General features: G+C 36.2%; 1 protein-coding gene across 1 annotated transcript; it reads left to right on the top strand.

Annotated features, from left to right (window-relative positions):
- Window positions 1-26,562, top strand: gpsm1 (G protein signaling modulator 1). The gene is made up of 14 exons (XM_005810054.3): window positions 1-273; window positions 8,971-9,192; window positions 10,482-10,617; window positions 10,762-10,904; window positions 12,180-12,303; window positions 13,236-13,351; window positions 13,513-13,668; window positions 14,308-14,416; window positions 14,523-14,637; window positions 16,251-16,321; window positions 16,434-16,604; window positions 22,441-22,597; window positions 22,729-22,934; window positions 24,238-26,562. Exons 1-14 carry the CDS (start codon window positions 212-214, stop codon window positions 24,436-24,438), a joined length of 1,989 nt encoding a protein of 662 aa, XP_005810111.1. The 5' UTR covers window positions 1-211; the 3' UTR covers window positions 24,439-26,562.
- Window positions 26,563-27,320: the final 758 nt, after the last annotated feature.

Genomic DNA, 27,320 nt, shown 5'->3' with positions numbered 1-27,320 from the left:
TTATTTGTACAGGGAGTCACTTCCGTGGAGGCTGCCATTACTGTGCTGAATGAAGAAAGCGTAGAGAATAACAAGAGGCAGAAAGGGAGGGGCAGAGGAGCGGCACGCCTCAAGAAAGAAGAAAAGGTCTCTGCCTCTGGAGGAAGTGATTGTAACGGGGTCTGCAGCGGGAGGAAGCAGGTTTGGAGTCAGGCAGATTAGCAGCTCTCCCATGGCTCAGTCGGCTGCTAACGGTGTGGAGCAAGACTTGGCCACCAAGAGGCTGCACTCAAGGTAAGAACCCTCGGAAGGCACATATTTATATAAGGGGTGTTGATAATCTATTTTGTGATAAACCACATGGATGTAAAGCGGGTTTAGGGACAGAAACACAGGAGAGAATAGAAGAAAGTGCCAGCTCAGGGCTTTGCTTAAGGAGGAGCTAGTCTGGGGGAACCTCGTCCCAGCCAGCTTTCGACTGGGTTTTAAAGACCCATCCAGAGCAGCAGCAGCAGCAGCCAGAGCTGAGCTCCAAGCCTTCCTCCTGGCTCGGATCATTGAGCCGCTGTGGCTGGAATGTACAGACTGAGAGGAGCCTTGAAAGATGTGGACATTGGAGGAATGTTGCAGAGACAGACAGTCCACAGGTTGGACTTCATCTAGATGAGGCTTTGGGTTAGCTGGACCATGTTAAAAAAAAACAAAGAAGCCAATATACTTGTACTTGAATGTTGTGTTTGTATACAGGGATAAAAGATACAGAGCTTTTAAATTTGTTTGTCTTGTTTTCCATATTTCTCTGTCTTTTTGACGTCATTCGTTTTTGCATAAAGGCATAAGCACGTTTTGTCTATAAGTTTCCTTAGTCCTCCAGTCCTTGGTGTTTGTAAGTTACTTGCCTATCATTTTGTCTTAGTTAAACTTGTCAATCATTAGGCTAATCCTGTCAATTCTAATTATCAGTATAGTCTCACAGACGAACTCCCAGTTAAAGGGTTTAATAATCATGTCTCTGGGTTAATTACCATGCCTCTGGGTAATAAAACAAGCCCTGATAAATGGTGAGTGGCTGTTAAGCTGTAAGGGAAAAACAAGGTCCAACATGTTGACTTTTAGCTGGCAGGTGATGAAGGCAAACGCCGTCACGCTTCTTCCATTGTTTGCCAACAATAATTCTCCTGGTATCATCTTATTTAAGTCTCCTCCTTGTTTTGGGATACTACAGACAATGCAAGCACACTTGCAAATCTGCACACTCACTGTGGACAGGTCATGTGTTGTGCTGGTAAAATTAGAGGGGAAAACAGCATTGCTGTGATTAGCACTATTAAATATAATTTGTGTGTCATTTTGTCAGGGGACACACCAACCTTGCAGGCTTTTGAGATGTCACATCTCAAGTCAACACTCAATTAACATTCCAGGCAGCCTAATCTGTGGAGCAGACAGGGAACAGTGTAATGCCACAATGTGATTTTGGTTTTGTGAAACGATCTGTGTAATTAAAATGCGCAGCCTGTACACAATCCTTTTGAAAGCATTAAAAACAGGATTGACTTTCAATTCAGTGGTATCAATATCTTTATGGGTTCAAAGATCAACCGCAAATTTATTTTCCCTTTGCTGAATGTGTTAAAAACATTAAACAAAACAACAACAACAAAACCCCACAATACACGGGGTATAATTCACGGTATCAAAAGAACAAAACAGAAAAAGCCAAACTTGATACATCAACTTTAAAGAGTGCAATATACAGTAGCATTAGCAACAGGCCATAAGATTTCATGCTATTAACAATATCTCATTAAATATTTCAAATACTTACTACTTCCAAACCTATTTTACTTTACGTGTATCTTTATTGTTTACTGTCCTGAAATATAACTACTTTTAAGAGGCATTGGTCAATATGAAATTGTTACAGTTAAAATAATATATTACTGTGTATAGGCAAACATCAAACAAAGAACATGATCTAACAGTGTGTATTTTAAACAAAAAGGCAGCTATTGTGCCTCATACAACACAGTGAGGCACAATATATAGCAACATATCAATTATTGGCACTGTTAAATTTATGTTTATGTTTAACATTGTTTAACATTGTTTAACATTGTTAAATTTTGTCTTTTTCAAGTGCCTTTTGTGCAGAGTGTTACTATTTTAGATCCTGTCTTTGAAGAGCAGCTCTAGTAGCTAAGCAGAATGATATTAACTAGTTTCTCAATCAGATAATCTTTATGGATATCCAGCCTTCACTTGGTTGCCTACTAGTAGCTTGCCCGAGTTGGTGTTGAAACACTGTTACTTTAAGAAGAATGGCGTGCTGTTACTTTACCTGTATCACACCATCTTTGTTTTTTTATGAATAGCAACATTTACCCACAACCGGGTTTTTTGGTCTTGTTGCCAAGAAAAAAGAGGAATGCTGGCAGCGTCCAGCAACAGGTCGGGGAAGGAAGGAACAGGAGTTTTAATTCATATAAATAAAATTAAATAAAAAATAAGTGATTTTGAAACCCTAACTTTTTAAAATTTTGATCAAGGCAGTTGGTCCAAGATTAGCTGGGTTGTATTGCTAATAGCACTTAGCCTTAATCTCAGCACATAAATTCAGAATTTCCATTGGGTTTCCTGCTTGCAAGAGGAGCAGCCTTAAATTGGATTTGCTTTAAAGGCTGCATACATATTATAGCTTTACTGGTGGCCACTTTAAATCATACTCAGATTTCTCAATATATTTTGCATCTCGTGGGATTTTTCTATTTGTAGCTGCAGTCTGCTTATTAAATCTAACAGCGTTTAGCTTCGGCATTACCTTGTAAATGGTTGGTGTCAAAATTTCCAGAGTTTCCCCTAAAGGAAACAGAAATAGCACATGTGGTCCTTTTACCAGAGCTTGAGATCCTTGGTTACATTTTAAGCTATGCAAAACCCTTTAAACTCCTTAAACTTTCAGTATTGGCTACTTTTCTGATAAAGCTGAACCCAGCAATCAATAAAAGTCTCATCATTAAAAATCAATGATGCAATCGTGTCATGTTTTATGGTCAGAAATGCACTCGGAGCAACAAACAGCTGGGGAAAAGCAGCTTGGCATTCTTGCTTCCTACTAAACTTATTAACATTTAATCACCATGTTTTACCACATCCTCTCTCAAATTTGATACTTTATCTGCTTTTTAGATTTCTGATCAACTCCAGATTTTCTTCTGGCTTTTACATAATTTCCTTTCAGGAATGTGAAGGGCATATTTTGATCCTATTCTAAATAATCCAGCCACTGAAAACATGGCTGAGACAAAACGCAATGACAGGGTGGCGAAATGCACCTTTACAGGAGATTTGAAGAAAAGAAGAAAGAGGCTCTGTTTTGAGAGAAAAATACTGCGTGAGGAAAAACATTCCTGGAGTTTTTCTTTAGTTCCCCTGACAACTGGCCATGGTAGACTGTAATTATGGCTGTATTACTACTCTGAGCACAGGGTTTCATAGACATGCCAAGAGTCATGTGGAGCTTTTTAAAATGAAATAGAAAAAAACTTTAAAAATTGTTAATCACCACAACAGTCAGCATATAGACCTTTTATTAAGTGCAAATGACAATTTGAGTATTCTCTGAAATACAGGTCTACTACTGTCTGTAGTTTTTTTAGCTGTCGCCTTTATAGAGATGTCTTGAACTATATTTTTTCAGAAGGGTCTTCTGTCTCATACTTTGTTACAACCGACAGATGCTACAGTGGTGTTACAAGCAGTATTCAATTTGATTTGCCAAATTGTAAACCCTCCATTGATTGATTTTTGTTACAGCTGACATACATCAGCATGTACAGGATTAATAATGCAAATAATTAAGTGCACAGCCAAAAAAGATCTCAATTGTACGGTTGAAATTGCTTCATATTATATTGTTTTTATATCCTTTTTACAAATTTGCTGTTTAGAAACATATTGAAAAGTAAAATAGTTTGTCACTTCTGCCTGATATGGTAATAAAACATGAACATTTTAATTATTGAGGTATTTTTTATAAAAAAATACAGTAATTAAGAACCAAAGTGTCCTCTTAAACTTAATGTGAGAAGCACTTTTTTTAGTTTGGTTATAACTTGGTTATATAGCCTTCACAAGGGGATTTGCTTTTGACTGGGCAACATTCATAGACTTGCCTCTAACCAGCTTCTTTCACAAGCAATTTTGTTCTATCATTTAGTCTTTTGGAAAGTTTACAGACATAAGTGTGACACAAACGCTCACTTTTAAGTGTTCATTAGAGGAGAAAAGGAGAGAGCTTTCTGCTCATATCTGATGCAACTCAAACCACAAAGACTGAACGCCAATAAAGTCCTGCCATAGAGAACAAAGACATTAGTGAATGTTTTGATGTCTTAACTTTTTTCTTTTTTTATGTGCTTATAAATCTGTGTATGTGTTTCACAGTGATGTGGGTTTTTCTGTTGCTTTTGTTTTGACTTTGATTACATTTTTCCATCACAGGGTCGGTTAGTGTTTTTATTTTAATTTTTTTTCCGTATTTTATTGTTTAGTTGTGTTTGAGAGGAATTATTTCTCTTCCATTTCTGTCTTTTTTCTGAAAGAGAACCTCTTTTATTAACTGCCACAACAGTCATTTTCTGTTACCTGTGATCCACTTTTATTCATTTCTACATTCTTTCCATTTTACTGCAGAAGGGATAGTGCTCTGCATCACATTTTATTTTTATTTTTACTTAGCCTTTTCACTTTCTAAGCTCTGTAGATTTGTCAAAGTTATGCAAAAGGTTTGTTTTAAAATTTTGTTATGAGAGTTTAACCATGAGAATATTTGAGTTCTTGCTTCATTTGGGAAAAAAAAAATAAGCCACCATCACAAAAGTTTAAACTTCTTCGCCATCTAACTTGATTTTTGTTTCTTGCATAGAAGTGACTAGACTGGGGTTTTTAAATGTGTTCTTTTGTAACATTATGTTCTTTCATTGGCCTTGTGGCTTTCCTCCCTCAGGCTATGGCTGCTAATGCCTGATGCATCTTCTATTTTGTTCTTGGAGGGCTTTTATGAGCTTTTTTGTGAAGTGTTGCCATCTGTTTTTCTTACTGGAATTTTAATTTCAAAGCCGTAGAGTATCCATGTAAGAGTTCCACCAGTTTTCCAACTAGTAAAAATATTTGTTTTACCATTTTTGGTATTCTTAGAATTGGACTTTGCACATTTTTGAGGACTGCTACCCGCAGTGGTAATCTGATCTGCATAATTTCCACATAACTTATTTAATCATTTCCAAGGACATTGGTTTTTTAACCTTGTCTTTGTAATAAAAGTGACGTTACAATGTTACCTGTGAAGCCTGTAACTATAGTACTATAACACATGAAATCCACCTATCTGGTGACATTTTTTAATCTAGTACACCCTGATATTCAGTTTGATTAAAGAATGCTCTTGCATTTTATTACTGAATGTTTCTAATTAAGAAAAATAAACACTATTGTATCAAATCACATATATGTGGGTAGCCAGTCACTTTTTGTACATTGTACATATTAGGATAAAAGGTGTTGAATGCACAGAGGGCTTGTTTTTTAACCTTTTCTCTCAGGAATATCGAATTGAGATTAACAATCATTCTTACAAGGGTTTTCTGACCAAGACTTGCAGCAGAACATGGTTTCAATCTTATAAAACACTTTCATCCAATATCGCATGCCTTAAATTAATTAAGTGAGAATAGCTTCTTCCATTTCAGATCAGTTTGCAGTTGATTCAAAAGGATAGAGCAGTAAATTGAAATGACTACTTCTCAAAAAATCTCCGATACTGATAATAATGTTTTGTGTAACTGAAGTTTATATATTATAATGTACAAAGAGCAGGAGCATGCTCCAATAGCCTTGTAAACTGGAAATTACTGGACGATATATCGAACCTGAACATGCAACACATAAGTTAAAGCTGTGAGTTTGGTGACAAGTCATGGAGCGCAATGGTAAACAGAGCGCAGTGACTAATGCTTTATAGAAAATGTCCAAACATGCCCAAAGATTGCACGTTTGTATAAAACATGTAGCAGCAACTAGTTGCTTTTTTGCCCTAAAACAGAAGCAAGACTTAATGTAAGGATAAGTGTGTTTGATAATAGATGGAAATTCAAGTGCGACATAAAGTGAAGAACTCTGTACTAACCTCGGAGGTACACCATTAGTTTGAGAAAGGTAGACTATTGAGCTTTTGATTGATGTATAGAGTCCTGTACTGTGGTGTCTATTAGTTGAAAAGTTAAATGGATAATTTACTACTTACTAGGGCTGCTGTAGTAATGTTATGCTAATGCTGCTTTTTCTTAAAACCTTATAGTGAGTTGGTTAAAATGTTGATTAAGAAAAAATCAATTGTTCCCTCCCTCGGCCTACAACAACAGTTGTAACAATTCAGTTTTCTCAAGGTAAGCCAGTCGGATTTCCATGATTTATCCCATATTTTATTTCGCATTCTGTGTAATTTTAACAATTTCACTTTAAGCCTTGCAATGTTATGGTAGTTTTATTCTGAATTTCTTCTGACCTGGTGTGTTAGAACAGAAGGTTTTGGCATAATGTTGTCTCCGATTAAACCTGTTCTACATTAACCCTGATGACATTCTTACATTTGTGTTTATTTTACCACAATGTGTTCAGTTAATTGGTCCTTAGGCCTTAATAATCTGTCTTTGCTGTTGACCTAATTATCTTTGTGCTCGTGTCAGCAGATGGGTGGATTACAGTGGGCCACTCACTTCACTGAACTCTAGTAAGACTGTGCAGGTCACTGGATTAGTCGTGTTCCTCTCATTCCTTTTCTCTGTTCCTGCACGGGACAGCGGGCAAGTTTAAAAGTAATGCTGTACTGTAACTGAACGCATCTCTGCTGTAACCTGGAACATTTTCTGTGTTAAGATAAAGAAGAAAGGGGGAGGACTCATTTTGGTTATGCATAGTAACAACAAAAAGAAAACCAGGAGACTTTTTTTATTAGACAAAATGAATCCTTTTTGAAGACTCTGAAGAGTTTTTTGTTTTTGCAATCCATATCTGGTGCAAATTTTTTGTGGAATTTAAAACGATTCCCTTTTGACTGTTTTGGCTTAAAAATTGAGCTGTTCAGTATTTTTTTAGAACAGGCCTCAAGACCTCTAAAATGGATGTTGCTGATTGTTCTTGGATTGTGGGTGTGACTTTCAGTTTCAACGTCTGTGCATTGCTGGACATTTTCCAGATTTCTCAATTTTGGTGGAGCGATTTGAGGCTGTGTGGGATTTGTATGGAAGGACAGCTGGTGCTTTTGTTTTTCTTCTTTCAATTTTGGAAAATCAAGTTTGTGTAGAAAACAAAAAAAAATGATATTTTTAATTTTTTAGTTGGAAATTTTCTTAAACATTACCCTCATGGCAATGGAGCCGTGTCCTCTGACTGGAGCAGAGAGAGCCGTGTGCAGACTTGTCCACCATGGACCCCGACCACAGTCTATGCTAAAGCCTTTGCACTTGGAGCTCCAGGTGTATGTGGATAAGATGCGAACAAAGCAAAAACACAGGTGCTGTTAATATGGATGGGGTCATTTTAGCACTTTGATGTAAGATTTTGAATCGCATCTAGCACTGTGATTTATTATTTGGACAAGTAGAGAAAATTTAATCAGATAACGATGTTTATGCAAATTAATGTTAATGAAAAGCTGAGTCATAAATTTACTGTAGGAACCATGGACTGAATATTCAAAGACATCCTTCAAATGTTCTAAGAATGTTTAAAAAACCTCATCCTTATTCTCTTCTTTGGAATAAGGCTTTTTGGAAAATAGATTAAGTTCAAGGACATTCACTGGCTAACTCTATATTCAACCCTATACCCATTTAGGGGTTCAGTACAGCGAAACTGAAAAGCTTCCTATAAATTCTGGATTAGATGTTGTTTGATATGAGATTCTCAAGCTGTGAAGATAATCCTTTGTAAACATACCATCATAAAGATGCATTTACTTTTATATAAAACTGAAAAGCAGTAAATATTCTGTCAAATTAACAAAAAGGCATTACCCCTCTTTTTATTTACATTTATATAAAGTCATATATATCTCTCTTACAAGTGAGGGAATAGTGTGAAAGCATCTTTTCAGACATTGTTCAGCTACTCTGTTTCATACAACCTGAAAAAAATCTTCAATACTTTCTCTGGAATCCTATTAAAAGAACTTAACAAAAATACATACCTTTTTTGGGAGTAAAGTCTAACATTACTTTGCTGTAGGAACCATGAAGAATATCAACTTGTTAATTTGACTTGTCAATAGGCCAAGTAGCGCTCAAAAATAATGGAGAACATGAAATTGCTCATCGATGTTAAGTGTGCTGCTGGTGCTCCACCGGTCCACTTCTTTTCTCATCTTTACAATATTTGCATGTACTGTATATTGGCATTAGAATCTGTATCAGGTGTCAGAATCGAAGCATGGAAAAGTTCCTACACATGGCCAAACTGACAGTCAAAATCAAAAAGCATGAAACTTGAAGTGTAAAAGCCAAACAAGTAATAGTTCTCTCATTAGCACTTTGCAATTGCGATTTTGTACACATTGATTTTGCAAGGAAAGTTGACCTTTTAAGGTCTTTTAAGCTCTAATGTGTTGCTCAAAGTAGAAAACCAGGATGCTTTTAATTCCATATGCTGTGTCAGTGAAGGAGCGCTGTGTTTACCCAGAAGGCAAACTGATGCAAACACTGATGAGTGAAAAGTGCAACATCTTCTCATGGGGTTCAGCTTTGAGCTTAGACCTAGTTGCCAAGGCAACAGTCCACGGAAATGACTACAGAACATGTTGTCATAGTGATACTACCAGTTTTAAGATGTTGCACCTCCATTTCAATAGCAGCTGTGTTACTGTAAATGGTCATGGGCTGCATAGTGTAGGCCAGGTACATTTGATCTGATATCTGACTTGTCTCCATCTTTCAGAATGGAGGCCTCTTGTTTGGAGTTAGCCTTGGAAGGTGAGCGGCTGTGCAAGGCGGGAGACTTTAAAGGAGGAACAGCGTTTTTTGAAGCAGCCGTGCAAGTTGGCACAGAAGACTTGAAGACCCTCAGTGCCATCTACAGTCAGCTTGGCAATGCCTACTTCTACCTCAAGGAGTATGGAAAAGCCCTGGAATACCACAAACATGACCTAACCCTGGCCAGGTGAACAGTCACTTACTTACATTTACAGTTACTTTAGCTGAATGCAAATATGCTTTTGGTATATTACTAACAAAATAAACAAAAAATGTTGGTTTATTGTATGCAACACAATGTTGTTTTTATAAAAAAATGTGTAAAAAGTGTTTTTTGTGGAGGCATATTAAATTTAGTTGTTAATTCACTTTATTAGCTCCATGAATGTATTTGTTAATGGTTCTGTCTCTGTGCTCGAGTCAAGTTTAATTTCCTAATGTGTATATTATTAACACTATGTGGACGATTTTTTAACTACAATTATTCAGTAGTTATAATTGTAAGTCACATATACATTTATAGATACTATCTGTGTAGACATCTACCTTCGATACAAAAAGGGAGAGTGAGCGTGGCGGCAATAGGTAAAGCTGGGTCAGCTGGTCAATTTCATCAATGAGATTGTTGTGCTAATTGCTGGCTTATAGATGTTTTATGTTCTCATTCTGGAAACATATGAATTCAGTATTTTTAAGATATAAATAAATATAGAAAAGGAAAACAGCATTAAGGAAAATCATGCTTATTTCCAGACTTTATTACGTTTGCCATTATCTAAATGTTCTGTGTTTTCTTCCTTGTGCCCTTTCTTGGTCCCTGCATCATATCCTTCCATATGTTTTCTTCCCTTTGTGTCTTTATTTCTTCACATTCCTTCCTTCTCTTCCTTTATTGCATCCTTCCCTCCCTTCTGTCCTTGCGTTTTTTCTTTCTTCACATTCCGTCTTTCCTTTCTCTGTTAAATTAATTATTAGTTAATTTATTTTGCCCAGAAACAGACTCAGAAGTGAGAGAATCCATAGTACACTGCATAGAGAATTTCTCGAACCTGAGGTGAATTCAGATCACTCTTTTTACATATTTTTATTGCACAGTTGGACACGAGCAGAGAATAAGAAAATCTAGGTTATTGACTTTGAATCAGACCATAAGGAATATTTTATAGTAAAAGTTGACTACAAGCAGGATATTTAGCTTGTTAGTAATCTGGTCTCCTACAGTGAGTGCAGCTGGTACTTCAGCAGGGAAGTGATTAAATACCCCTGGAAGATTTACCTTGTTACATTACAGTCTCACTGGGGAGCACTGGGACTTGGTCCCTGAATTAAGCAGATAAATTGCATACATACCATACAACATGTCTCTAATGAACTGCATTCTAATACCTTAATACTAATTATTCAACTTACTGATTAACATCCGAAAGTTTTTTGTTCCAAATTGTGAATGTAGAAATGTGTTTTTAATTTTCTCAGAACCATAGGTGACAGAATTGGAGAAGGAAAAGCTAGTGGTAACCTTGGTAACACTTTAAAAGTGTTGGGGCGTTTTGACGAGGCTGTTGTCTGCTGCCAAAGACATCTGGATATTTCTCAAGAGCAAAGCGACAAGGTAAAGTGTTGTGCCGTATACTGATTATCAGAGGTGCATAAACATAATTAACCCGTCTTGCTCTATAATAAAAATGACTTAAACACAGTATTCAGTGTCATATGCTTCGTGATCCAACTGTCTCTTTTTACTATAATGGTGTAGGTTGGAGAAGCGAGAGCATTGTACAACATTGGAAACGTGTTTCATGCAAAGGGCAAACAGCAGCTGTGGGGCTGCACCCAGGAACCAGGCGAGCTGCCTTCTGATGTCAGAGAGACACTGCAGAAGGCTACAGGCTTTTACGAGTATGTATTAATAATATAACATATCCATTTGCATTTTTGCGCATATTTGTTTTTGTTATTGAGCTTAAAAGGTAACAGGTGGTTCCTTTTGTTTGAACAATTACTGAGGACTAAGAGTTGTACACACGTCTTGCCTCATGTTGGATACACTTTGGGCTTTTTTAAATTATGTTTTCAGCATAAAGAAAAATAGGCAAAAGCTTTCAGAGTCAAACATATTAATCTTAGTAACTATCTAAAATAATTAGGAGTAATTGTTTAAAACATGTTTTAAAAATACATGAACCGTTACAAAATTTTATTAGAAATAATATTTTCTGTTTACTATGTATAGTTTACATGTAATAAATTAGTGGCTGGTGAAACAACATGGCCTTCAGTATAAATGTTCTAAAATGATTAAGTAATTTACTCTTATGCAAAAGTCCAAGGAACTCTAGCTACATACTGAATGTTCATAAATACTCTACAGTGCCACTCCTGCCTAAAGGTAAGATAAGGTAATTTTATTCATAGCCCATTTTCAGCAACAAGGCAATTCAAAGTGCTTTAAAGAGAATCTTCTGCCTGTTAGTATAGATTGTACTACAAACGCTTATAGATGTCGTAAATGAGCCCAGAACATCAATTGAGGAACTGCAAGGTGTAATGAGAACCAACCAACAGACAGAAGTTGAAGCCTTAAGACAGAACCCGTCATCATTTGCATAATGAGGCAGAAATGCATGATGTAAAGTAAAAAATAGACAGGAACATGTAAAACAAAGAAAGGAAAAAATACGAGGAAATAAAATTGGGGAAAAAATAGGTAAAAGGTTAAAGGGAGAAATAAAAGGGAAAATTTAAAGAGACTTTAATGCATTTATAAGTAAAAGTGAAAAACAGTAAAATTATTCTTTATCCAGAGCATTTTATTTTCTTAGTCATATAGCTTAAAGGCCAATATACATTTTTAAATTTGAGCAAAACAAAAAATCTTGAAAAAAATGTTTTCCCTTTACAGTACTCTGTTTTTCAGTCAATACAAATAATGTTTGTAGCCCTAAATAATCTAGAAACAACAGATAATCATGTTATGTGTTGTTCATGTAAGATTGTGAGGAGAAAAAAGCTCGTCTTTCTATACAGTTTATGTAAATATTTGGTTTCAGCTGCATAGATTAACATTCTAGTACTTGTAAAAATAAACAGTATAAAAATTTAAAGGACACTAAAGATATAACCTGATAAATGTCTTTTCAATCATTTTACTAATGGTTATTCTTATTACTGCAGGATGAACTTGTGCTTGGTGAAAGAACTTGGGGATCGAGCAGCTCAGGGGAGAGCGTATGGAAACCTGGGAAATACCCACTACCTGCTAGGGAACTTTGTTGAAGCTATTAAGTTTCACCGTCAGGTGAGAGGTCCTATGGTTAACTCAGAGGAGCCCACCTTGAGTTGTCTGCCACATACATTGAAACAGTAGCAGGTTTAGTTACTCTCTGTGGTATTTGCTCCTTGAAAGGAGGAGATTAATAACTAAAAATGTGTTTTAGTCTTTTTGTTGATATTAAAACTTTTTATGTTGCAGGAGTGTATTTGGTCCTTCTATGAAACAGATGGTATCAGATTTTATTGTGAGACAAATAATGCAGTATGAGTTGTGTTCCTGCTGAGAGAAGTTCCTCATAGGACTTTGTCTTGTTTAAATGTCAGATTGACTAAAATTTTACTTGCAAAATACTTTGGGTCATCAGTTCATCTAGGAGGAGAGGAGGACTGATCTTTGTGTAATTTCTTTTAAAGTTATCATTTACATATGTACTTTTCTTGAAGCAAAAAAGTATGCATTTTTGTTCAATTCAAGGGTAGGACTAAACTGAATGCATTTTGTTCTGCATAGCAAAATCTGCTTTAGCATGCAGAAAGTGTTCTACTTACTGAAACAAGAAGAAAATTGGTTTTGTGATGATTCATTGAAAAGTGTAGCTCAGTAACTCGTCTTGTTTTCATGTCACTCATCATTTGAAACCTTTTCTTTTCGTTTGTGAGAAGCCCGCCTTTTCTATTACAAGTCTATCGGGATGCAACAGAGCAGAACATGGTGCATGTAAAAGGAAATAAACGGATGATTTGATCCACTAGTGCTGCAGAAACCCCTTTTTTTTAGGTAAAAGAAAGAGGCTCAGCAGAGCTTAATAGTTGAGCTACTTTTACTTGTATATGCTCCATCAAAAAAATGTGATCAAATAAAGCCAATAATGTATGGACTAAATGTTTTATTATTGGTAAGATGAAATGCGAAGTGTTGAAAAATGGTTTTTGAGCTTGTTGTTCTGTCATTTACAGCGGTTATCCATTGCCAAGGAGTTTGGGGACAAAGCAGCTGAACGTCGAGCCTACAGTAATCTTGGCAATGCCCTGATATTCCTGGGACAATTCAACACAGCCACTGAATATTACAGGTGAAGAAAGAGTGCAGTCTGACATCTAGTGGAGGAATATCAAAGTGAAACTGGGTTAATCCCGATGCATGTTCCAACCCATTAAAAGCTAAAGGATTTCTATCCATCATCTCTTCAGTCATGTTTTTTTTCCTTACCTATTTTCTTATTTCCCATCTCAGAAAAACTTTGCAGCTGTCCCGACAGCTGAGGGACCAAGTGATGGAGGCTCAAGCTTGTTACAGTTTGGGAAACACTTACACACTACTGCAACAATATGAGAGGGCTATAGACTACCATCTGAAACATCTGTGCATAGCCCAGGAGCTCAATGACAGGTAAAGTAAACGTAAAAATACCAGGGATTATGAATGCATTTATTGGGATTCTCCACGTAACTAAAGGATTGACAATAGCAGGGTCTCATATTAACACATTAATAAACAGTAACAAAATAATACCAGCAACCAAAGATCCACACAAAGGAAGTGAATGTGTAATGTCTTTTTTTATGTTAAATGGTTAAACAGCAAATAGACTCACATTTTGCAGTGCTGAAAATGCAAACAAGACAAAAAAAATTTCAGACATGTCTGTATCTCATTGAGTCTGCTGCCAGTTCAATTTCATTCCTCGCTACATGTGGTTGTGAAAAGTTAGTGAAAATTTTTTTTGGCCTCTCTAGACCCATCACTTTATGATCTTTTTTATTTAATAGACTGGACAGCAAAAAATCAGAATGGTCTTGAGGCATTTCCAACTTTTATGTAATTTAATACAGAGTGGCAAGATCAAATAATGGACTAAACAGGCATGGCAAATGTTGGAACATTTACTTATTTTTTTTGCTGAAGTAATATTCAGTGTTTGTCAAATTTTGTAAAATGTCCTACACCACAAAAACAAGCCATGATTATTAACAAAAATGCTTAACTTGACTATGTTTGAGTTGTCTGTGTTGGTTTTGGTTTTGATAGAGTTGGCGAGGGTCGTGCCTGCTGGAGCCTAGGAAATGCATACGTGTCTTTGGGAAACCATAAACAAGCCCTCCACTATGCCCGAAAACACCTGGACATCTCTAAAGAAGTGGGACTTTTTAAAAATCTCAGTAATCCAATGCAGTCCAGTGTAAAGTCATTTTCTCTAACCCTATTTATTTACCTCTGTCTTATTGCCTCTTTGCTATCCTCAGATTGGAGACAGAAACGGGGAGCTAACAGCCAGGATGAATGTGGAGCAGCTGATGGAAGCTTTGGGAGTCAATGAAAGTGATCTTTCTCCCTCCAGTTCGGAGTTTGAGATGCAAGGTAACACCCAGAAAGTAGATTGCTTCTTAAGAAATATGGATGACTATTGGTTTTTCAAGTAATTTTCACTGATTTAAGGCAAGGGTAAATTTTAGTGGCCAGACTCTTTAAGTTGAGCTAAAAGTTTTTATTGTATCTGAAAAGACTACATTATAACATTTATTTTTGTAATGAGGTTCAGTCCTTTTAAGTGCATTAATCAGAATTTTGTATCTTGACCTCTCTATCCCAGCCTACTGGCACAAATTTCTATTTCACAAGCATAATATAAGACATTTTGAGAAGAGCTTTGTAAATGGTTTTTTTTCTAGCCTGTTCTGCTTTTAGCAGTAATTATTTATGATAAGAGCATTGCTTGTTTCATGCCCTGTGTGTTAAAGCGGTCCCTAAAACATAATCTTCAGCATCTTTTTTGATGTTTTACTAAAACAGTAGTTTCCATATGATTTACCTTAAGAATGTAGATCCATATTTCAGCTGATATTTCTAATAGGCGACCAACATTTCCAAAAGTATTGTGTTCCATGTTAGAGGTTAAAGGTAAAAAAAACAATAAAACACTTTTTGTCTGAATTACATTCAACCTTCCTCTTACTGGCCAAACGTTCTGCCTAAGTAGCCCAAATAAACTGAAGCAATCTCTTGATATGTCATAAAATATACTGTTGTATATTAAATTGTTTATCGCATGTCAACAGTTTCAGACTTTATTTGTAAACACCTTACAATACAAAAACCTGCTGAGTCTTTTTTCTACAGTAACAAGTTCTACCCTCAAAAGTGTTGTACCTGTGTATTGTGTGTTCAGTAATTGTAGAAATGTAGGATTTTTGAGTTTCTGACTGTTAAGCAGTAAGGAATGAAGCTCAAAATCATTTAATTCCAGTCAACAATTTGTTTTTTGGTGCATCTTTGTTTTTCTAATTTTGAAGCGTGAATCAAGCAATTTGTTCAAGTAGGAAATATAATGGCAAGATCCTTTTATTTAGATAAGCCACTGTGTCATGAGAATGTATTAGAAAAATAACTTTATTCTGTGGCTAATCAAACTTTTATGATCACTGTAAATTCCTTTGGCAAACCAAATAAAATTAGGATAAGATGCATTTAAAACAGTTCTAAAACATGTGTTTCACTCAATATTTTATGTCATCCCCTTTTAGTCTTGCTGTTTTCGCAGTTAACCTTTACGTTATATATGTACACAAATTGGTTACGTGAAGTTTAAAACCAACTTAAAGCAGGGTGGTGTTTGTGTTATGTCTGAACTGAGGCTAAAGATAACATTCCATATCAAGTCAAATGATTCACCAGTTCACAAGTTTGTGCATTTGAGCTTCCTAAAAAAATATACAGAAGCTGGGAAATCTCTTCAGTCTTCCTGGTCTGTATAGTGTCCACATTCATGAACCCACCTCAAGGTAGAAACTGACACCCAGGACAGACATTTCTAGCTTTGGAATCATAGCTTGGCAAACAGATGCTTTATTTAGTTTGTCTGCCTGGTTGTTTGCCTCATACCCACATTGGTCATCATGAGACCACTGCTGAATATCACATCTGAACTGTGATGTTACATTTATTTACATAACTTTTTTTTTTTTTTTTTGCAGGAGCAAGACCCAAAATCACCAAGAGAAACAGCATGGACAGTGTAGAACTATGGAAGTACTCCTCAGACAAGGTAGTGTGTCTAACCTCACATGTTTTGCTGCTGAAATATGTTTTGTTTTTTAGAGGGTTTTTTTTAATACTCTTGCTCATCTATCCATCTCTAATGTGCTGCATTGCTACAGAACGGTGACAACCAAAACTTGGAAAACATGCAGAGAAGATCTAGGAATCAGCTGTCACAAGCTGGTAAAAGAAAAGGTTACTCAGACAGTCAGTCGTCTGATGAAAGGCCCTGGTTGGACTCCCCTGTTGACACCGATGATATCACTGTTCAAGTTACACCTCCAGTGTCTGTAAGTAGTCACACCTTTACTGTTTTATCAAGTTATTATGATTAAAAAACACATTTGCTAAGCTAGCTACAGATGTATTTTTTAGAGATTTTGTGGCTGGTTTTGAGCTTACAAAGCTCCGACCTGCTGACATCGATTTCATCTGGTACCAGTCTCTCTTTAAGAACTCTCAATTACAAATTTACTTTGTTACTACCATCTCCATGATGTGAATATGTTTATAATTGCAGATTTACACTGAAATAAGACAATAATTTCTCTAAAACAGTCCAATTTTATAAAGCTGTTGAATCTTTCAGCCTCTACTTTGCTGAAAATCTTTAATTTCATTAAAATAATCCAGGTTATATTGAAGAAAATTAAATCCATCTGAAATGAGTTGCTGCAAATTTTAATCGCTCCTTTACAAGTACAATTATAGTTTCCTTCTTTTCTTTTTAGCTGCATTTAAAAATGCTAAAATGTCACTTATACATATACATTTTTTGTTTTCAAAGAAAATATCAGCTGTGTCCAACTCAGTATGAAAGTCGTTAATTTATTCTTGTGTTTTTAATTTATGAATTTTCTGTTCATAAGTTTTATGGAAGCTTTCTGTAATGATCATTAATTGTTTATCCGCCTTATTTCTATAACTTGTGATGCTTTGCTTCTGGACTAGAATTCTTAGATATAATTGAACTCTGTTGCAGAACAAATACAGACAGAAAATATGGGAATATCAATTGTAGCTTTAAAGTGATAATATAATAATAGCTATACTTTCATCTATAAAAGATTGGTTGGATGACCTGATAAAATGGACTCTGATTACATATGCTAACACATTTAAATTAATGTTAGATTGTGTATTGGGAGAAGAGAAGGGTGTCAAATTGAATTTCATATTTTTTTCATGTTTTCTAAGCTTTTTTTTTTCTTTCTAAGAGCACTTCAATTATGTATTGGACAATTTTTAAAAGGCAATTTTCTGCCGTAGGTTGAAAATGCGGTCAGAGGTGTAAAAACCAGAATGTTATATACTGTTTTGATCCTGTTTCACTTTGAATGAATGTTTAACACAGAGTTCCTAAAGCCACGGGTTAAGCTTCAATTCATTGTATGTGCAGCACGAAAGACGCCTAATCAGCACACGTGGTTCTATCAGTCTCCATAAGTTGGTTATCATTATAAGAACTTTAATGCATATCAGATAACAGAAGAGCTTCTTACACCTTTGTATTTCCACTTTCTTATTTATGAACAACTCACTGATGCAAAAAATATAGAGAATAGAAAAGTCTTATTCTGGTGATAACACCCACACTGGATATTGTTGTCAGTGTGACCTGATATTGCTTTAGTCTGGGGTGTTCACTGATAGAAAGATTGAATCTTTAGTTTCCAACTGACTGATCACAAATTAGGGCCTCTGAGGCATAAAATCAGACAATTTTTGTGCATTTTCGAGCTTGAGCTCAGGTTTTGCATTTTTATATTTTAAGCTTAATTTGACATTCAAATGCCAGTTTTTTTAAACTTTGGTACTTTAAAATCCCAAACAGAGACTTGCTTCATTGGTGTTGTTGCTAACAATAGGGGATAAATTATTTTAAATCTACAAACCTAGTAGATTTTATGTGGTGTTAAATGTGTAGCAATTGGGGTTTAGTTCCTTGGTGCCTTCTGTAATATGTCAAATTATTTCAGTCACTGAGGGCTCATCTTAGCAAAGACAAGATTCAGATTTCTTGTTAAGTTATACCCAGAAGACCTCAGAGACATTGACTCAGTTTAATTTCCTTCAGTTCCACTTTCAAGGAAATATTAAACCAGTAAACCTTTTTGAATGTTAATTTTTATTAAGTGTTGATTATGAAATTATGAATTGAACGTGCTGGCAACATTGTAACAGTATCTTCTCATTTAAGAGCAATTAGCAGTTTGCTGTGAAACAGAATGTTTAATGAATGTGCTCCGTCACAGCTGCTGGAGCCTCACACCCCTGCAGTATCTAATCATCTGCCAATGTGATGATATTAATTGTTGTAATCAGTTGGCTGACAGGACTGAAAAACATGGAAATTACTTGTGTGCCTCATAATTGTTCATCTTAATTGAGTAGAAAATGTATTTAGATGTGAATCTTCTTGCGCTTGACAATGTTGAAGAGTACTCATTGTTAGGTTTGACCATTTTTGGCAAGTTTTGCACTGAGATGGGATGCGATTAAAATCCTCTTGAGATTTTTTCACACCTTTACATAATTGTACAGTAACACCACATGCTGGTTTTGATACTTACATTTTTTGTTAGAAATATATGATTTTTCTCCTAAAGGATTTTTATTTTCCAAAGTTTTCTAAAAAGACATGCAATTACTAAACATTTTTTTGCATTAACAGTTTTCCAAACACAACATACATTTTGTGTGAACTGCTTTAATTTCTATGGACAGAAAACTTCCAAATCTCAAAGCTTAGTTTTTGAAAAAAATATTTGTATTTAATTTGTTCTGGAGATGGACATTGGTAGGAGTTTGTCCTGTAATCGGGTTTGCCAGTTTGAATCCTTGCATTGTCGGTCTTCGCCTGCTGGTTGTAGTCAAAGGGCTGGTGGCACCGGTGCATTTTGTCTCTGATGGTGGTAAGCTACAGGACTGTAGCCACAGCTGCCCTGGTGGAGTCTGACAGAGTGTGAATGTGTGCGTTGGTGGGTGAATGACTGAATGTAGTGTGAAGCGCTTTGGGGGTCGTCTGGTTTTGATAAAGTACTATACAAGTACAGTCCATATACCATATTTTCCCCACTGGTTGTAAATCTTGTTTCTCAATATTTATCTGGCTTAGCACATTGCTGACAATATTCTCACCTGAAGCCTCTGAAGTGCTAAGCTATTGCTTGCATGCTACTTTTCTGTTTTCATATGTCTTGTCGATAATTTGGGTAGTAGTATATCACAGTGCAGCACCAGTTCAATGTTTTATGCAGAAATGAAGATTTTTTTTTCACTGTTTCACAAATGTAATCCTCTGATTTGACCATGACATTTTCATATGCTGTCTGAGCGCAGCGTCCAAACAGATGGTGTTGCATTGAAGCAGCCAATTCAGTGTCTCTTTCACTCTCAGAACATCATGACCATCTGATTTTTATGAGCAAAAATATTTCCTAAAAGCTAAATATCTATTCCAACTCATGTCAAGCCAAGTCAAGCCAACTCTGGCTTGACTCACTCAACATTCAGCTCTGCAGAGACCTGGTAATGATTTCTTCATTTGATTCAGGTGTGTTATAGAAGAAGTGCAACTAAAAAATAAAGGAAGGTAGCTCACAAGGAGTGGAGTTGGTCACCAAGGCATAGTTTTTATTTGCCGTTTAAGATCTATGTTAAGTTGTGTGTGGTTGGCATATTTGGAGCATTGTCAGCTTTTATGGCCATAACCTGTTCTACTTCTGGACTGTGAGGATTGAAGTAGACAAGGCCTCTCTTCTAAACTATCATTCACATTCTCAGTCAAATACTTTTGTTTTCTGCAGCTTTCTTTCCCTACTTTTCTCTGTCCCCTTTTCTCTCTCTCTTGATCATCACATATTCTTTTCTCTTGTTCTGTCATTGTGGCCTACTTGACTAATTGGACATCACAAAGTAGGAAGTGACTAGATCCACAGAGAATCCATTGGGCCAAGGACACAGGACACAAATTACTAGAAGTCACACCAGATTAGACTTTTTGAAAAGCAAAAAATCCATGGTTCCTCATCAGTTTAGCACATCCAATCCCTACTGGAATAGCCTGTTGCCAAGCATTGCTCACATAACTACTCCCCCTGCATATATCTTTCTACCCTCCATCTCCCTTCCTCCCTCTTTGTCCCCCACAGCTCTGCCTCTCAGCTGATAATGTGACCTTGATCGGAGAACTGGTACCCTCCCCACAGGGTCAAACGCTTAGCTTCCCATAATGAGTTGTTTTCCCACAGTGGGTGAACAGGACAAAAATGGCCTGCCAGAGATCTACATAGAGGGAGAAAGAGAGTGAGAGAGGGAGAGAGAAACTGAGAGACCAGAGAGGACAAGGTAGTATGCAGTTTAAAAGAGGCCTGGAATAGCGGACTAGCAGAGTCCAAGAAATCGGAGGCTAGTGGTTGTGTTTAGCAAAGAGAAGAATATTGACTCTTGGGTGATGGCAGAAAAGAAAGGGTGTGAGCCAGACATGTGAACAGAGTGATCCAGAAAGAGTGGAATGCGAGATAAAGGCTAGACAACAACTGCTGCTGGTAAGATGTTTCACTTTACTTGGAGTTTTTATACATTGTAAAAAGGGTACCAGAAGGATATCCGTTTGCATTTTTGACATAGATGTGTGATTAACAGTAAGCTATGCCTTTTAAATCACAAAATAGGGTAATTCAGATGGAAAACACAGGAAACACAAAGGCATAAGCTAGAGACTACACAGTCCTAGCAGCATTATACACCATGTAATGACATGGTAATTTTGAAGTGAAGCGGCCAATCCATAGGCAGTTTCTGTACTTTCATAAGCACTTGTGCCATGATTTGTGCTACACAACTACATACAAATAAAGTATTTTTAAGATCTTTACAAAAACATTAAGTTATGTTTTTTCTTATGCAACTGCTGTTTTTGAGATTGGGATTACTTCTTAAAAATGGAACAAATTTTAGAGAAAAAAAATATAATGGCATTTGCAATTAACAATAAAACTGACATCAGAGCTCTTATATAATCATCTGTTAAAAAGAATAGAATATTCTAATATTAGATACTTTAGTTCAATTTCTTCATCAGTTACTTACCCAAGCCCCGCTTTCTCTACACAGTTGAGTCATCCAGCAAGTACCTCAACTAATTTGAGGTACTTGCTCGGCTTTGCCTCATCCCTTACCCAATTCTTACTAAATTTATCCATCTGTATTTACTGCCACCACCATAATGTTGGGGGAACATGTAATTTATTTTAGTTGTCATGTCATTTAGATCATGCATCATGTTATCAGTGTTGATCACCTCAGCCTTGGGTTTATGACTTAAAATTTGTGCTCTGAAAAGGCATTGTATCAGAGGATTCACAGTGTTCAGCTGCAAGTTAAAAAAACATATAGGATAGCAGCATTTAGTTCTCCTTTCATCAATAACTGCATTTTTAAATAATAAGAGGCTCCGTCTTGTCTTACAACCAGGCACTACAGGAAATCTGGATTGTAATTACAGAGGTTTTGCTATTCTGATATTGTTTAAGGAAATAGGTTGTAAAGCTATTATATATCGGTTACATAAAAGATATTTGTAAACCAATTTGTTATGTTTGTCTGTTTTGCATGAAGGTAAGAATGTACAAATTACTACAGCTTGGAATACCTTAGTATGATAAAATGATGGTAGTTTTAGTCAAGGTTATTATAAAGTAACATTCTTATTCTTGCCCATGCCGGTATTCATCAATGAAACAAGAATGGGATCATTAGACTTTTTAGCAGAGGTAAACCCATCCTAAAAATAGATATTTTGTTAATGAATGATTGTTAATCTCATTTTCTCGGACAAGTAAAGACAATTAAGAATTTTAAATTTGTAGTTACCTTCTTTGCAACTACATCTACTGTATGTCTCTTGATATTTTCTTCATTTTGATCCATGCGTATGTTCTCTTTTTGCATTGTCTGGGCTAGGCATTTTTATCAAAAAAGTCCACCGTTGTGAGAATAGTGTATTTTGCTATTATGAAAACACTTAAGAGTTATTTTATTTACTTATAAGATGTAGTTCATCATCCGGTGGTGCATAAAAATTAAAACACATGAGTAAGAGTGTAATCATTTTCTTTTCAGAAACTGGGCCGTGACCCCTCAGATGAAGACTGCTTCTTTGACCTTCTCAGTAAGTTCCAGAGCAGCCGCATGGACGATCAGCGCTGCCATCTTGATGAAACACAGAATGGAGATAACACAGAAGGTGCTGCCAACACATCCCTAAGTGAGATGATAGGTCAGTTAATTAATTTTTTTTTTTCTTCACATTTTCAGTTTTAGTACCAATGTGCACCTGGGGGAAAAAGCTAATCATTCTAAAATGTCACACTAGGAAGTGATTTCTCTGTTTTGTATTATCCTTTATAGATCCTTCAATTACCACATCCCCCCAGACTGAGGAGCTGTTTGACTTGATTGCTAGCTCTCAGAGTCGCCGCCTTGATGATCAGCGTGTTAGTGTTGGAAACCTCCCGGGCCTTAGGATTACTCATAACAACCTGGGACATCTGGTTGGTGAGGGAGATCATCAAGAACCCAGCAACGATTTCTTCAACATGCTTATTAAGTGCCAGGTCAGAACCCCATTCTTATACAAATGCTAAGGTTAAATTGCCATAGAATACGGAAACACATTAAAGACGTCAGGGTTCCTGTACAATCATAAAACTGCTATACTGAAATGTTTAATTTTCCAAATCTGGATATGCTTGGAAAAATAACAAAATTATTATTATTATTATTTACTGCTGATTTACAACAAATGTTATCCTTGGGCACTAAATAAGAAAAACTGGTCCAATTCACTTGCAGTTGAATGAAGTGAATTCACTATAATCCAGGCATGAAGGCAGATTAAGTGCAATGAGATGCAGTTCTGCCTGATCCTACATATAAAACTAGACGTTCTAGCTCAGATTCTAGCATCAAAAGTTATTTATGTAAGAAACCTCAGCCCTTGACTCATTGACTTTGATGGAATCCATCATTCTGATCAAGCATGTGGTGACAGTAGCAAGAATGAGTCTTTTAAACATGGAAAAATTGCCAGCAAAAGCAGGCTCAGTAGGAGCGTTAATCTGCTCCAACAGACTAGGAATTTGGAACACAGAGAGCATGCCAAAGAAAAAAAAAGATTCAGTAGGGGTTCCTTTGGCGAATCAAAATCAGAGTATATAGAGTTAAGGGCAGTCACTGCTCCGTTATTGGTCCCCTCTGATTTAGAAAAAACAATGTTTAGCACAAACTGCTGGATCAGTAGATCTATGTGATGATTCAAAAGAAAACATGTACAACAGCCCTTTACCTACTGCTGAATTGGAAGCCAGCTTTCATGCTGCTTTTATGCTTTTATATCTGCTGATTTTGACAAATTCTGTTTAGTTGTTTTTTGTCTAAGGATTATAACAAAAAAATCTACTAGAGATAGATTGATAGACGTACATATTTTGAATCTACACAAAGGAATTGCAAGATTAAGTTTTCTGTAGGCAAGCATGTCATTTATCTTCATCTTGCCTATTAGTTGGTGCATCTTTTATAAAACTTGCATTGATATAATAAACATCAAGCTTAGCCAGTATTAGGATTTCTTGACTATATTGTCATCCAGTCGGTGTGTGCAACAAGTACTGTTTAAAGTCCAATAATTATTGGCTAACATTTTCCAAGTATTATGAACTTTTATTATAGGTGCTAATGTCATAGCTTGCTTGTCTCATGTCAGCAGAAGTTCACACCAGGTAAATGCTAAAGTTCAGAGTAACGGAATTATAGCCAAAATGGAGAAAAGATGAAAATGGACATATACCGAAAGATATTGTCATTGAGCATCCATCATTTATTCTCGTTTAACTTCTTTCATTTTTTTGGCCCTAGTCCTCTAGGATTGATGATCAACGTTGCTCCCCACCAGAAGCAGGCCCTCATGCCCCCACAGTGCCTGATGAAGACTTCTTCAGCTTAATCCAGAGGGTACAGGCAAAGCGTATGGATGAGCAGCGTGTCCAGCTACCCTCAGATGACCAGGACAGTTCTAACTCCCCTGACCAGGAGCCACCTGGTGACTTTTCAAGCTAGGACTTGGTGAATAATGCTGCACAACTTGTCATGTCATTTAAAATAGAAAACAGAGGCGAAGGAAGGATGAGCAGGCAGTGGAAAAAAAAAAAAGGTACGAATGGTTGAGCTAACCAGTTAATTAATGAAGAGAGAAATTTCATGTGCAATAGGTGGTGCCCTGTTAAATGTTACTTGATGTATTATGTATAACGTGTGTAAATACAATGTTAAACAAAATGGGAGGCTCGAGAAGTCTGCAAGAAGTTTAGGGTTGCTTAACAAGGATAGAAAAAGTGTACATACTCAGTCTAATGCCTTAATCAGATGATTTTTCAGACCTGAGATTGTATTCCCTGGTGTCAAATGCATTTTTGAATGCACAGGTTGGGCATACAGTATGATGTGGAGTGTAAAAGTTATAAAACGGTTTAGTTACAATGGGAGATGTGCACTGACGTTTGTTAACATGAACTATAATGTTTAGAAATTGAATTCCATTGTGCTCTGATTAATGCTGCTTAGTTTTATCCTTGATCTGTTTGTGGTTTTTACCACTTATAGTGTTGTCTGTGCAGTAACAGTATTAGTGTTGGCCTTTGACAAACTCATTTGGTCATCCTGAGTTATTTTACTAATTATTTTGATTTAAAAAAATGTTATCAACTGACAAAATGAGAAAATTGTCAATGTTTTTACATTAAAATTCTACTTCAAATTTTTCTAGACCAAGGTTAAAAGGTAAATTACATGCATGTATTCTTTATGGGTACAGACCAGAGTTACTTGCTAATTTAGCCTTAAATTCTTTGAATTTTAATTTTTTAGGTGATTCTTTCAGTTGCCTGTGATCCTTAGAAAATCTGGCAACCAATTACTTTTCACAGCTTTTATTTATTGGTTAAAAGCAAAGAGATGTCTTGTTTCTGGTACGTATTCATAGCACACTGCCTCAATGTGGTGAAAACTTATTGCGTCTGTGAATTGAAGGGTGTGGTCTTTTAATATGAGTGACATTGTGATTCAGCATCACAGTTCTGCATGGTTTTTTTTGGTTGTGCTAATTGTTGCTATCATTATTAATGCTTTAGAATAATCGATTGCAGATAAGTGCATTTTTCAGTTTGTTAGTTATAAAGTAGGAGAATTGTAGACTGGCCATGGGCTGGTGTAAGAATCTCAGGGTATAACCTTGAAGAAACACCATGGGTTTGCGGTATTATGAAATTTACAGAAATTTAAACTTGATCTAATTGCAATTACTTAAAACAGAAATGCAATAAGTAATCATACCTTTGCAAAAATAATCTAACACTTTTATTATTACTACCTGGGTATCAAAAATGTAAAATACCAGCTAAATTTTGAAGTACATCAAAAAGGGGGGAAAAAAGACTAGTTGTGCAGAATATTAGTTTCATTTATCCTCTAGTTTCTGCCTGTTTTTTTCAACGTAGAACTGCTAAATTGTCTAAGGTGTAATTGATAAAGAGCCGAGCCGAGCCGACTTCCAGCCACCTGTATGCAGCAACAGTTGTGAGCGAGCTGACTTCGTGTTGCTGCTTCCTCAATTTGCTCCCTGAAGAAACTGGTTTCTCTAGCCCTTCTAGCAGCATCTCTTTAAGACTGACTTTAAACCACAGGAATTATAAGATGGAATTACTTGCAGTTTTCAAAGAATTTTATTTTTCTTTAAACGACGGTATACCTCAACAGTTCTAACCACCCAATTCCTACTACAGGCTACACATAAAAAGCTTAAACTTGCTAGGAGTCTGAAAGTAAGACCTGCTACAAAGTATCTATTTTAATGGTACTGGGATTATATATTTTTAACTGTAGACTTTTCTTTTTTATTTAGAAGTATTGCATACCTCATATTTGAACCTCAGAGTTCATACCATGTAATTTAATAGAAATTGTGAATCACATTGGAATACTCAATCCATTTCTCTTTAATATTAAACATATTGGGAGCCACAGTTAAAATATTCATTTTTGTAAATGAAAATTTTTAGGAAAATATCTGGAATGCTTTTAATTATCTTTGCCATAATTTGTACATAAAAATATATTTTGTATTTATGTTCCTTTTAAGGACATGAATATGTCGCCTCATGCTTTTAATAAAATGTTTCAAATGTTTATATGAACTGCGTTACTTCCTCCTTTCAGGAACAGGTGCTCCACGTATGATTACGTCAACATATTAAGCAAACTGAAAAGTTACGCCTTTACCTACCACTTACTGAATGAGTTTGTGACAGTGGAACTGTAGAAAAGTACCAGCCAAGCCAGTTTCCTAGCTTCAGCCATCATTGCATAACCACAACGGACCTTACCACAGGGGCCACTTTTCATTGGCTGGTGCCCATTCTACGCATCAGTGATATTGTCCACAGCAATATTGATATAAAGGGTGCTCGGATCTGCTGTTTTTCTCATAGAGCGAAAGCATTTTGCTGTGACGTGCACAATGTTGGAGGCATCGCGTGGCTCAAACACCTTGATCTCATCCAAAAAAGATGGCATGAACTTCTTAGTTCCACTGTCCTTTGTAGCAGCTGATATATTGTGAAAATCCGGTAGAAATGATGCACTAATTGAGTCAGAAATACACTGCAGGGAATCGGTTGAAGTGGAAGACGCCATGTTTACATAGAAAAAACAAGCCGCAAGGCTTTGTTTGTGAGACTTGCGGCCACGTGGGATTTTCTAGGTCGGTTGTGGGCAGAGCTTGGTAAGGTCCACTGGGTTGACTTTTTAAGCAGTTGCTTAAAGATAGTAAGCCTAGGAACTATAACACAATCTTTTAAGTCATATTTCAGTTAGAATATGTGTCACTGTACTTAGTAGGTAGTAATTCCTCTTTTTAAAGTTTACTTCCTCCTAAAGTCCTTGCA

This window comes from Xiphophorus maculatus, chromosome 8, assembly GCF_002775205.1.
Source record: "Xiphophorus maculatus strain JP 163 A chromosome 8, X_maculatus-5.0-male, whole genome shotgun sequence".
Lineage (NCBI taxonomy): Eukaryota > Metazoa > Chordata > Actinopteri > Cyprinodontiformes > Poeciliidae > Xiphophorus > Xiphophorus maculatus.
The sequence above is the reverse complement of the archived record's forward strand: the minus strand, read 5'-3'. Positions and strand labels throughout refer to the sequence as shown.

What these genes read in the sequence shown, in the direction of transcription:
- gpsm1 (XM_005810054.3), top strand. Translation starts at nt 212, where the DNA reads ATGGCTCAGTCGGCTGCTAACGGTGTGGAGCAAGACTTGGCCACCAAG. An exon ending in CTCAAGAGCAAAGCGACAAG is followed by an intron (nt 10,618 to 10,761) that starts GTAAAGTGTTGT and finishes ATAATGGTGTAG; the next exon opens with GTTGGAGAAGCGAGAGCATT. An exon ending in ACCTGGACATCTCTAAAGAA is followed by an intron (nt 14,417 to 14,522) that starts GTGGGACTTTTT and finishes TGCTATCCTCAG; the next exon opens with ATTGGAGACAGAAACGGGGA.